The sequence below is a fragment of the Phyllobates terribilis genome, unplaced genomic scaffold, assembly GCF_046119375.1.
Source record: "Phyllobates terribilis strain yellow unplaced genomic scaffold, ASM4611937v1 Scaffold_29__1_contigs__length_15306474, whole genome shotgun sequence".
NCBI classification, from domain to species: domain Eukaryota; kingdom Metazoa; phylum Chordata; class Amphibia; order Anura; family Dendrobatidae; genus Phyllobates; species Phyllobates terribilis.
The window spans coordinates 14,847,950-14,861,362 of record NW_027362789.1 but is presented as its reverse complement, the minus strand read 5'-3'; the positions used below and the strand labels follow the sequence as shown (position 1 = coordinate 14,861,362).

The window sequence follows — 13,413 nt, the reverse complement described above, 5'->3', positions numbered from 1 at the left end:
CAGATAGGGGGCGAGATGAAGAGGTGGTGTGTGAGTGGGAGACACTGAATGTCCTGTCTGTTAGGTATGAGGAGATCCAGGATAGGGCCAAGTTTGTGATGCCAAGAGATGAGAGAGTCTGGAGTAAGAGGGAATGGTCCACTGTGTCAAAGGCAGATGACAGGTCTAGGAGGAGGAGGACAGGGTAGTGTCGCTTAGATTTGGCGGTTAGTAGGTCGTTTGTGACTTTAGTCAGTGCAGTTTCAGTAGAATGGTGCGGTCGGAAACCAGATTGTAGGCGGTCAAAGAGGGAGCAGGAGGAGAGGTGGGAGGACAGTTCAGAATGGACATGTTGTTCCAGTAGTTTTGGGGCATAGGGGAGAAGTGATATGGGGCGATAGCTAGACACGGAGGATGGGTCAAGGGAGGGCTTTTTGAGGATGGGTGTGATTGAGGCATGTCTGAAGCATGAGGGGAAGACACCAGTTGTTAGTGACAGGTTGAAGAGGTGGGCTAGGGCTGGGATGAAGATAGTGGTAAGGTTTGGGATGAGGTGGGACGGGATTGGGTCAAGTTTACAGGTGGTGAGGTGTAATTTGGAGAGTAAGGAGGAAAGTTGATCTTCAGAAATGGTGGAGAATGTAGTTTTGGAGGAGGAGGGTTGAGTAGGTTTGGGGAGGGGCGGTGGGGGCTTTAGGCAAAAGCTTTGTCTGATGGTGTCAATCTTCTGCTTGAAGAATGAGGCAAAGTCTTCGGCTGAAATAAGAGGAGAGGGAGGAGGCACTGGGGGACGGAGAAGAGAATTGAAGGTGTTGAATAGTTGTTTAGGGTTGTGAGACAGGGAGGATATGAGAGATGCAAAGTATGTTTGTTTTGCTGCAGTGAGTGTGGACTTGAAGGTAGTGAGGGACTGTTTGAATGCGATGAAGTGCTCATGGGAGTGGGACTTTTCCATCTACGTTCAGCAACCCTGGAGGCCCTTCGCAGTTCTTTAGTTAGGCTGGTGTGCCAGGGTTGTCTGTTGATTGTGCGAGCCTTGGTATGCGTGAGAGGGGCGACCGAATCTAGAGCTGCAGCTGTTGTGGTGTTGTATAAAGTGGCAGCAGCATCTGCATCATTTAAGGAACTAATGTCTGTAAGAGGGAGGAGGGATTCAGAGAGAGAGTGTAGGTCAAGGTGTTTGAGATTTCTACGAGGGTATGCAAGTTTGTGGAGTGGGGATTGTTGCCCCGGGGAGGAGAGAGAAGAGAATGTGAGTAGGTTGTGGTCAGAGAGAGGGAGAGGTGAGTTAGAGAGGTTAGATAGGGAACAGAGGCGGGTGAAGATGAGGTCCAGCGTGTGGCCGTCTTTGTGGGTGGGTGTGGAAGACCACTGGGTAAGACCAAAGGAGGAAGTGAGGGATAGACGCTTAGAGGAAGCTGAGAGGGAAGTGTCAATGGGGATGTTAAAGTCGCCCATGATGATAGTGGGGATGTCAACGGAGAGGAAATGAAGGAGCCAGGTGGTGAAGTGGTCAAAGAAAGTGGTGGTTGATCCTGGGGGGAGGTAGATGATAGCCATTTGGAGGTTGGATGGGGAGTAGATGCGCACGCAGTGCACTTCAAAAGAGGGGAGAGTAATTGCGGGCGGCAGTGGGATATGGGTGAAGGAGCAGTTATCTGAGAGGAGGAAACCTACTCCTCCACCGTGCTTGCCTGTGGGGCGGGGGGGTATGGGAGAGGTGGAATCCGCCATACGAAAGTGCAGCAGGAGAGGCTGTGTCGGAGGGGGTGAGCCAGGTTTCAGTGATGCCGAGGAAGGAAAGCTTGTTAGTGATGAAGAGATCGTGAATGTAGGAAAGTTTATTGCAGACAGAGCGAGCGTTCCATAGAGCTCCTGTTAGTGGAACTGGGAAGCGGGGGCTGGGCGGATGGGTATAAGGGTTACGAGAGTTTGGGATAGATCGTGGGTAGGAGGTGGAAGTGAATGTAGGGATGTGGTGAGGAGGGCCAGGATTTGGAGAGATGTCGCCGGCAGTAAGGAGGAGCAGAGAAAGCGTTATTAGGTGGGAGCAGGAGAGGGCATGAGGTGGCTGTCTGTGTTTGGAGACAAAGGATTGTATGTTGTGGAATAGCTCTGAGGAGGAGGTGAGATGGGTGGGGAGAATGGAGGGAGAGATGAAGAGTTCCTTACTAGGTGTAGGGATTAAGGGTGGTTGAAAGAAGTGAAGGATTAAGGAGGTGAGAGAAAACAAACACAAACATTGTTTACTGTGATTTAGTATCCAGTTACCTTCAGTTCACTTCAGGTTTTATTCAGAATTAATTCAAATTTCAGACACTTCAGCTAATGGACACTTAAGCTGAGGGACACAGACTGAAGTCTGACACAGACTCCTAGTTCTCAATATATGGCCTACAGAATGCATTCAGCTGTGAAGCAGATGGGAGTGGTCTGTGCTCATCTTGATCAGCTGATTAGATTGAACCAGATGCTGGATGCTCAAAACAGAGTAAACAAGGCCATAAATGAAACTGGGGGGATGGCTGGGTCACATACCAGTAAAACATAGGGGTAGAGAAATAGAGAAATCTGCATGGGAGTCAAGACGGAAAAGTTGGGTGACGTACCATTAGAGAATTGGAACAGAATGGTATAGGGAAGACAGCATGGAATTCAGCATGGGAAAAGCTGGGTGACGTACCATTAGAGAATTGGAACAAAATGGTATAGGGAAGACAGCATGGAATTCAGCATGGGAAAAGCTGGGTGACGTACCATTAGAGAATTGGAACAAAATGGTATAGGGAAGACAGCATGGGAAAAGCTGGGTGACGTACCTGTAAGAGGAATGGATAAACAGATGCTGATTAGAGTGTGGTGATGGCATGTAAGGTACAGTCTGCATGCATCATATTATTCAGAATTAATTCAAATTTCAGACACTTCAGCTAATAGACACTTAAGCTGAGAGACACAGACTGAAGTCGCTAGCGAAATAATCAAATAATGAACCTACAGTTTAATGGTAAGGCATCTGTGTCACATAGTTTTGGTTTGAAAGGATAATAGTAATAATAATAATAATAATAATTAATAATAAAAAGTTCAGGGTCCCTAGAGGTTTTTCTTAGCTTATGAGATTAACCATGATAATACTCAGGGGGTCTAAAAGTAATTGTGATTCTTACTCTGATGTGTGAGAAAAGTCAGATATCAAAGCCAAGCATCAGTGAAGTTTGTGTGCTAGCCAACATCATTTAAAAAACTAAAGTTTATTTTTTCTGCTCCAGGGATTTAAACTCGGAACTAGTGATGGGCGAGCACTAAAATGCTCGGGTGCTCGATGCTCGGGTTGAGCACATAGGAACACTCGGGTGCTCGACCCAAGCAACGAGCCCAATGTAAGTCTATGGGAAACTCGAGCATTTTTCAGGCGGCTCCCCCCGGCGGTCTGTTTTTGATCAAAAATAGCATGAAAGCTATTCCACCATGGCAAGGTGAACCCATTCGGGATAGTCCTACTCTGTATAATATTAGAAACCTTACCATGTGTCAAAGCCTCAAACTTCTGTGTGTGAATCAGACATGAGATCTAATGTGATAGAAGATTACAGTTCAGGGAAGATGAGAAACATTCATATAGACGACCGGTGGAGATGTAGTCAGTGAAGCACTGTGGCTAAATATGTTTCTAGAGCCGTAGTAGAAGATGAATGTCGTCCTCATCATGAAGTAGTTATTTCTCATGTTACGTGTAATGAATATCTCCTGCAGTATTGCTAATGCCTATTGCAGTGTCGGTAAATGAGACGAGAATTAGCTTTATGGAAGATAAGTTTTTGAGAAACGTCTTCAGCTACAGACTCCAAGGAAGAAACTGCTTGTTGTCTGTGGCCTAAAATATATAGGTTTTATTACTAAATGTAAAGCAGAAAACTAAATACTGTAAAATAATATATCTCCTCATATGTTTCCCTTATTATCTCCAGTAATTGTATTATTACACAGGATTTTTATGATGTTACATCGGCTCATCATTTTCTCATTCAGGTCTCTACAATATCAGATCCTCTCAGTGAAGATCTTCTATTTAAGAGAATTTTCCTTATTGACCCATCAAAGATGGATTTTGACAGAGACAAGATGGCGGAGAGGATATTACACCTCACCCTAGAGATCCTCTTCCGTCTTACTGGAGAGGTGAGAGATTCTGATGACGTCACATTACATCATTCTTATCTATGGGAATAACAGATGGACAGAACTGGAGAGGTGAGGACTCTGGAAATGTCTCTAGTGAGATTTATTAATGTGTTTCTCCATAACCAGGATTACACAGTAGTGAAGAAGACCTCTAGTGAGCGCCGTCAGGTCCATGTGTCTGAGGGATGGGAAAGACTCCTGAGCCCATTCACGGGGCCTCCACCTCTTCCCCTGATGCATGAAGATATCAATGACCAGAAGATCCTAGAACTCACCTATAAGATGATTGAGCTGCTGACTGGAGAGGTGACACTGCTGGGACATTATATAGTAACCCTATTAAGGGATCGGGGAGATGACGGTGTCATTGTATGTGTCAGGTTCCTATAAGGTGTCAGGATGTCGCTGTCTATTTCTCCATGAAAGAGTGGGAGTATTTAGAAGAACACAAAGATTTGTACAAAGACGTCATGATGGAGGTTCCTCAGCCCCTCACATCACCAGGTAATAGACAGGACTAAATGCACACGGCCTATAACTATTTGTATGTAAAGAATGAATTCAGTCCCTTATGTGTTTCCTCCAGATCTATCCAGTAAGAGGACAACACCAGACAGATGTCCCCGTCCTCTTCTTCCACATGACTGTAAACAAGAAGATCCCAATGTTCCTCAGGATCATCAGGTAGATGGAGAGAAGGTGTCATGAGATCTCCCCTATGATGTGTAGACGGCTGTGAAGGTCTTGTGCTCAGTCTTGTTTTATCCACCAGTATTATATGTTTTATACTTGTGTAATGAGAACGGTGGAGATGGCAGGATTAGAGCTGATCATAGATGTGACTTCTCCATCTGTCTGTGACTTTTACAATATTTGTTTCAGGGTGAAGATCTGACCCATATTGATACTACAGAGACATATGTAAGGGGTGATGAGTGGTGTAAAGAGGAGACTCCTACATATGACTACCCAGGTGAGTAGTAACCACTGAATACAGAGAAGTCACAGATTCTTCTCAGTCACCGGCTGTGGCTGCTTTATCGGTGGTGTAGTCCGGCCATATCACCATCATGTGATCACCATTTTGCCTCTAGACCACAACATTCTCTTCCACCCAAAACTGTTCAAATGATTTTGGGCATTGAAACCCTTTTCCATAGAACTTACAAGCTGGAGGATCCACCTACCCCCTGTGATTAGGAGACGTTACCTGCCCAGATCTGTAAACCACAAAGCCAGAAAATTACTTGAAGAAAAATATTATGATGGGCCTGTAAGAGAAAGCGGAGGGTAATGATGCTGTTGGCTTCTTAGAACCCTGATATCTTATTGGATGAATCTACCTTCTCTCCCTTCTGTGCTGCTGAATGTGCTCATATGGTCCCTACAAGACCAGGTCCAGTCTTTCTGGCCAAACTTCACATTTATGATCTACAACATTAAATGTGCAGTGAGGGCCAAGTGTGAATTTCTGTACAATAACAACAGAGTTTCCCTTTATCCTGACTTTTCAATTTATTTTAAAACCGTCTAACGTCAAACAAGATTGTGATAAACTAAACAAAAAAAAACATTACATCTGTGACATGATATCTCTCTAAGCTAAATTTTAGACACCTCATCTCTGCACTATTATAAAAAGTTCTCTTTGAACGTCTAATATTTCTTCTTGAAACTCATCTGCCAGAAAATATTGTCCCTTACGATAGTTTAGATTGCCAAGAGCCACCGTGCCCCATACTCTAATTACCCCAGAGAGGTTTCACCAGTAGTTACTCACTACTTACTGATGGAGACTGTTGAGATTGATTATTTCAGTAGATGTGTTATTGTCTATACTCACAGTTTTTGACTACAGTAGTTAGTGCCCAAAATACTCTGATTTAACCTCTTCCTGCAGCCAGTTTTGTGTTCCTATCTGGGCCCATTTTTCAAATCTGACGTGTGTCACTTTATATGATGATAACTCTGGAATTCTTCACAAAGGATAATGGGAAACAAATGGACCTTACAAATAATATTTCAACTTCTCTTGAATCTGACAATACCCTATATACGGTTGTACACTACTGTCTGGGCACATGGCAGGTTAAGAAGGGAAGGAGCGCCATTTAGGTATTTGAATGCAGATCTTGCTGGGATGGTGTGCAGACGCAATGTATTGTGGACACTGTTCGTTTTCACCTGGCAGCTCAAAAGATGGCTACCACAAACAGGCTTAGCGCTATCTACTCCATTTTCCAGATCCCAGGGTTTGCCTTGCTCATCATCCTTTAACCCAGGGTTCCCCAACTCCAGTCCTCAAGGCCCACCAACAGGTCATGTTTTCAGGATTTCCTTAGTATTGCACAGGTGATGGAATTATTGCCTGTGCAGGTGATGGAATTATTGCCTGTGCAATACTAAGGAAATACTGAAAACATGACCTGTTGGTGGGCCTTGAGGACTGGAGTTGGGGAACCCTGCTTTAACCCCTCTACATGGATTTGGACTTGGACAGAGACCCTCTAAGCTTGGGCCACAGTGTTACCTAATGTTCTGTGGTGTGAGATTGCAAGAAGAATAGTCAGATAGCTGGGTCAGAACATGGAGGTCAGAGAAAATACAAAATCACACAAAAGTAGTCAGTAAACGGGCCGAGGTCACTGTTGAAGGAGGGCAGCAATGACCCTTCACGGTTGACCAAGTGAGTGTCAAATTATTATGTTACAAGGTTGATTGCAATCAGGAAACCAGACGAAGACAGAGCTCTGTATGGGAGGATTTGGAGAATCTCTAATCCCGTTTATTTTACTTAGCATTATATATTGTTTTGAGTATATCAATAGCCAATCACCTGCAGCCATACTACAGGCTTAAACCAATGTTTGTACGATTATTACAGAAACACACATATGGTCATATTATCGTTAGTTCGGCTCATGATGGAAAGTTACAAGGTTATACATCCCGGCTCAGACTAGTTAGATAACAGGAGCAGGGTGATTCATAGAATGTTCTTGAGAGAAAAGGTTCTTGTGAGAAAATTGCATGTGAAGCAGGAGAAAAGAATGTATGCTATTCAAGGTGTAATAATAACATGATTTTAGAAGCAAGCACAAAATGAAGTAACTATAGCATGAATATCAATATGTCCTTTACATTTTCCCCCTAAAAATTATGTTATTATCAACAATAGAGGTGCTATCCCAGGGTCATGTTTTGAGCCTGAGGGACATTGGTCTTCACTCATTTAGTGCCCTTGTTACCAATTGAGGCCATCACGGCATGTCCACCCCCCCTTGTCCGTTGATATAATCATAAAACTCTGATCTTCAGACGTGAGGTTCGTCTTGGCAAGCGGGTGAAGGTCATCATTCCCTTGTCGTCCAGGTCCTCAATGCTGGTCACATCTGGGAGGTCTGTGTATAGTAGCACTGGATGTTGGTTGACAGCGTTCTCCTTGCTCTCTGATGACTGGCAGGTGTTATGAACTGCTACAAACACTAAGGAAAGATAGGAAAACTGACCCTACAATAGGACTAAGCTGATTCCCTACGATGCAGCGGGGGACCTGTTCCTTGTGAACAGACCCGCCTAAGTCCTCGGCTAGTCTGAACGCAGTCCTATAGATATAAGGAAGGGGTCCCTACAAGAACTAAGGACTGGGATATAGTTGGACACCTCCTAGCAGAAATTGTAGCAGAGCAAAGACAAACAAGCAAACAGAAGTACTAGTGGTCAAAAGACCAAGCAAACTACAGAGTAAGGTACAAGGCACCTGGCTAGCTTAAGAGTAAATGTAACACTGAAGTCCAGCTAGGCCAGGAGGGCGGAGCTGGATTAAATAGGCAAAAAGTCATGTGACCAGCAAAATAGAAAAAACTAACAGGAGGGTTCTAACAGTACCCCCTCTTCTATGAGGATCCTCCAGGCCCAGGTCTATCAGGAAACCACCTGTGAAACGCTCCGACAAGTCTAGGAGCAGATACATCATCCGCCCTTACCCAGGAGTTATCCTCGGGACCGAAACCTTTCCAAGCGACGAGATACTGCAATCTTCCTCTATGCCATCTAGAATTAAGAATGCGAGAAATTTCATATTCACCGTCTTCCTCTACCGGAGGAACAGAGACAGTGGCGTCCCTATCAGAAACATCAGCTTTTTTCAATAAGGAAACATGAAACACCGGATTAATCTTCCAGGAGGTAGGAACTTCCAACCTAATAGCAGATTGGTTAACTACCTGCAGCACCTTAAACGGACCCACAAACTTCGGGCCCAATTTCTTAGAAGGAATCCTCAACCGCAGATTCCTAGAGGACAACCAAACCATGTCGCCAACAGTAAACAAAACCTCTTGACGTTTCCTGTCAAAGTACCTCTTGGATTTTTTGTTAGCCTCTTGAAGGTTACGACGTACATCAGTCCAAACTCTCTCCCAATCACCGGAAAAATTCTCCTCTTCCGGCACAGCCGATACCAATTTGGAGAATGACCCAAATGACGGATGTCTCCCAGTACAACCAAAAAAAGGAGAACATCCTGCAGAAGAGGATGTATGGTTGTTAAGAGCAAATTCAGCCAGTGGCGGAAACTCAGACCACCCCTCTTAATTGTCAGCCACAAAACAACGCAAAAACTGTTCAACATCCTGGTTCTTTCTTTCTGTCTGTCCATTAGACTCCGGATGATAACCAGATGAAAATGACAAATGGGCTCCCAACCTGTCACAAAAGGCACGCCAAAAACGAGCCACGAACTGAGGTCCCCTATCGGAAACAATGTCGGTAGGAACGCCATGGGGCCTGACAATTTCTTTAACAAAAGCTTTAGCGAGTGTCTTGGCGCAGGGCAGTTTGATGAAGGGAACCTAGTGACACATCTTGCTAAAACGGTCCACGACCACCCAGATAACAGTGAAACCCTCAGAGGCAGGAAGGTCAGTAATAAAATCCATAGCAAGATGCGTCCAAGGAGCACTAGGAACCTCCAGAGGGCAAAGCAACCCCGCAGCAGGAGCATGTGAAGACTTAGATCTAGCTCACACAGTACATTGACTCACCCACTTAATGACTTCCTTCTGCCACCCAGGCCACCAAAAACTGCGACCTACAAGTCTCGTAGTCTCCGAAATTCCTGGATGACCTGCCAACCGAGACTCATGACACTCCACAAACAAAACTCTCCTAAAGTTCCTAGGCACAAACAACCTCCCATGGGGAGTGTTAGATGGGGCATCCTCCTGGGCTTTCAGAATCCCCTCTTCCAAAACGGAGTCCAATGCTGCTATCACAACACCTTCCTGTAAAATGCTCTCCTCCTCCTCGGTACCAACCATGGGAGAAAAACTGCGAGATAAAGCATCCGCTTTTACATTCTTGGTACCCGGAATGTAAGTAACAGAAAAATTAAACCGCAAAAAAAAAAGTGCCCACCTAGCTTGACGGGCATTCAAGCGCTTGGCAGCATCAAGATAGATCAGATTCTTATGATCAGTAAAAACCTGAATGGGAAATTTAGCACCTTCCAAGAGATGACGCCAATGTTCAAATGCGAGTTTAATCGCCAGCAATTCCCGATTACCGACATCGTAATGAAGTTTGGTCTCAGAAATTTCTTTTTAAAAAAAAAAAAGCACAGGGATGTACTCCATCCTTGTGTTCCTGAGACAAAACAGCACCGACCCCCACCGAAGAAGCATCATCCTCGACCAAAAAAGGCTTGGTCTCATCAGGCTGCATAAGGATGGGGGCAGAACTGAACCTCTCCTTGAGATACACAAAAGCTTCAATGGCCTCAGTAGTCCACTGGACCGTATTCGAACCTTTCCTGGTGAGATCGGTCAGCGGCTTAACAATTATAGAAAAATTCTTAATGAATTTTCTGTAATAATTGGCTAAACCCAAAAATCTCTGTATTGGTTTCAAACCAATAGGCCTAGGCCATTCCTGAACCGCCTGAACCTTCACCGGGTCCATCTCAAAGCCCTCGCTGGAGATAATGTAGCCCAAAAAACTAATTCTCTGCACAGCGAACTCACATTTCTCCAGCTTAGCAAAAAGTGAATTGTCGCTTAACAACTGCAATGCCTCACGTACGCTCTGCCAATGAGACTCCAGATCCGGCGCAAAAATCAAATTGTCATCCAAATACACCACCACATTCTTACCGATCAACGGTCTTAGGATGTCATTAATAAGGTTCTGAAAAAACGCTGGTGCGTTGGTAAGACCAAAGGGCATAACCAGGTTCTCAAAATGACCCACTGGAGTGTTAAAAGCAGTTTTCCACTCATCACCTTCCTTCATACGTAACAAATTGTATGCCCCCCGGAGATCAATCTTAGAGAACCATTTGGCCCCCACTAACTGGTTGAACAAGTCAGGAATTAATGGCAGTGGGTAGGAATTGCGTACTGTAATTTTATTAATTTCGCGAAAGTCCAGACATGGATGTAAACCACCGTCCTTTTTTTTTACAAAAAAGAATCCAACAGCCACAGGTGACTTAGAAGGTCTAATGTGACCGGCGGCCAAGCTTGTCTGTATGTATTCCTCCAAGGCCTTTCTCTCAGGGATAATAAGATTAAATAAGCGACTCTTGGGAAGAGTTGCTCCAGGGACAAACTCAATAGTACAATCATAGTCCCTATGAGGAGGCAAAACTTGCGACTCCTCCTCAGAAAAAAACTTCCAAAAATCATGAATAGGTACAGGTAATTCCCCTTTTTCCACAGCAGCAATGCGACCATTGCAACATCTATCATAACACTTAGGACTCCAAGACTTAATTTCATCGGTAAACCAGTCCAGTACAGGATTGTGCAATTTTAACCAAGGTAACCCCAAAACCACTGGAGCAGGCACATTATTTAATACCGCCAAATCCAAATTCTCTTGGTGGATACCATTAATGGTGAGGGGAAATTCAAAAACCTTGTGAGTAATACCTTTCAAGGGAGAGCCATCAACAGCAACCACAGAGATAGGAGATGACAAAAGTTTGGATTCTAATTTAAATTTTTCCAAAAAACCCTCATCAATCACATTGAGTGTAGAACCACAATCCACAAATACCCGAAATTCAATCAACTCCTCCTGAAATGAGGTGTTTCCAGAAAGAAATACTCCTTTTGAGTTTAAACAAGCTATGCGGGCGTAACTGACCTCTTTTTTTTTTTTTTTTCTTTGTTCAAACGAAGCACACAGTTCTTAATAAAGTGGTCAGATTTACCGCAATAAAACACAATCCTTTAGCAAACCTGCGGTCTTTTTCCTGAGAGTGGGGTGACATCGCCCCAATCTCCATCGATTCTCCACCCTCCGAACAGACCCTCTGAAAACTAGGAGCTGCCATAGCAGTAGATTTCTCTTCATTACTCCTAGCACGCAGTCTCCTGTCCACACGTATGGCTAATTGCATTGCCTCCTGCAAGGTTCCAGGTTTTGGGAAGTCAATCAGCAGATCCTTAACCCTTTCACCTAGACCATCAAGAAACAAACATTTTAATGCTGAGTCATTCCATTCCACTTCAGCCGACCATCTTCTGAAGTATGTACAATAATTTTCCACATCACCTGATCCCTGCTTCAAATGTCTTAATTCAGTTTCAGCAGATGAGACTCGATCAGGATCATCATACAACAACCCCATAGCAGAAAAAAAATCTTCCACAGATCTAAAACACAGATCATTAGGTTGTAGAGAAAAGGCCCATCCCTGTGGTTCTTTGCGCAAAAGTGACATTATAAACCCAATGCACTGTGATTCATTCCCCGAGGATCTGGGTCTTAAACGAAAATATAATAAACAAGCGTTTTTAAAGGAAAAAAAATCTTGCCGTTTACCATAAAAAAAAATCTGGCAGTCCTACCTTCTGTTCGACAAAATGTGCTCCAGGACAGCTACTCACGTGTTGCTGGAGCTCGGCCACCTCCAAAGACAGTCCCTGCAGGTGTTGAGCCAACTCCTGAACCGACACCATGCTGATTTCTTTCCTTAGAGTGTTTTATTTTTGGGCTGGACTTACTGTTATGAACTGCTACAAACACTAAGGAAAGATAGGACTGTCCCTACAATAGGACTAAGCTGATTCCCTACGATGCAGCGGGGGACCTGTTCCTAAGTCCTCGGGTAGTCTGAACGCAGACCTATAGATATAAGGGAGGGGTCCCTACAAGAACTAAGGACTGGGATATAGTTGGACACCTCCTAGCAGAAATTGTAGCAGAGCAAAGACAAACAAACAAACAGAAGTACTAGTGGTCAAAAGACCAAGCAAACTACAGAGTGAGGTACAAGGCACCTGGCTAGCTTAAGAGTAAATGTAACACTGAAGTCCAGCAAGACCAGGAGGGCGGAGCTGGATTATATAGGCAAAAAGTCATGTGACCAGCAAAATAGAAAAAACTAACAGGAGGGTTCTAACAGTAGGTTTTCCTCATGCAAATTGGGATACAATAAAAGACTAGTTTTAGTAAAACATATATTAACAAGATGCAAGCAGCAATATGCAACGCTCCTTGTAATATTCCAACAATCCATCCACCAATCCCTTTAAAGCAATTAGCAGGATTTTAAAAGGAGAACGTATCAGACCACCAACTGTCTTTGGTCAATTCATTATGTTTGTTATATTCTTCCCTGAGTTTCCTAATGTCTTCCATTTTAGTCTTTAACCTTATGGTAGAGTCGGGGTCAATATAGTGACAACAGGCTGGGCCTATAACCTGACACATCCCTCCTTGAGCTGCTGTCAAATAGTCCAGAACTAAAGTATGTTGATTAGCTACTGTAATAAGTTGATTCTGCACCGCAACAGTAGTATTAATTCCAATATACTCCAAATCTTGTCACCTAAGTAGTCAGTGACTTCCACTAATTTGTCCCACATTTGTGTTACAATAGGGTAGAGGAAGACAGTTCTGGCTATCTTATTGGGTATACTCATTTGTACTAAATGAGGTCTTCCTGATGGGCGTGGATGGCTCTCATATCTACTTTACTATGGGGAATAAGATAAGTGGCTGGAGTTAGCCGGGCCAACGTACAAGTCCCCCCTACTCTGACTGGGAGCCATTTATACGCATTATTCCCACAGACCCAAAATGTGGCTGATGGCAGATCCCATAAAGCAGAGTGCTGTAATACTAATTTATGTACCAAATCGATAAAAACGGTGTTATTTGAGAACATACACCATGAAGGCATTTGTCCCAGGGGGCTACAGTATCCAATATCCAGATTGCCACATGTTGGATCAATAG

At 44.0% G+C, this 13,413-nt stretch overlaps 2 protein-coding genes across 2 annotated transcripts in view; one reads left to right on the top strand and one right to left on the bottom strand.

Moving 5' to 3' along the window:
* LOC141178644 (uncharacterized) overlaps positions 1-13,413 on the bottom strand; it is a 1,052,471-nt gene that overhangs the window by 240,766 nt on the left and 798,292 nt on the right. The window lies entirely within an intron of this gene.
* Positions 1-13,413, top strand: part of LOC141178643 (uncharacterized) — a 45,980-nt gene that overhangs the window by 8,769 nt on the left and 23,798 nt on the right. The window contains exons 2-6 of the mRNA XM_073660532.1: positions 4,012-4,161; positions 4,291-4,470; positions 4,545-4,668; positions 4,751-4,848; positions 5,047-5,137. Coding sequence (XP_073516633.1) covers positions 4,084-4,161; positions 4,291-4,470; positions 4,545-4,668; positions 4,751-4,848; positions 5,047-5,137 — 571 coding nt within the window. The 5' untranslated portion in view covers positions 4,012-4,083. The remainder of the gene's footprint in view (positions 1-4,011; positions 4,162-4,290; positions 4,471-4,544; positions 4,669-4,750; positions 4,849-5,046; positions 5,138-13,413) is intronic.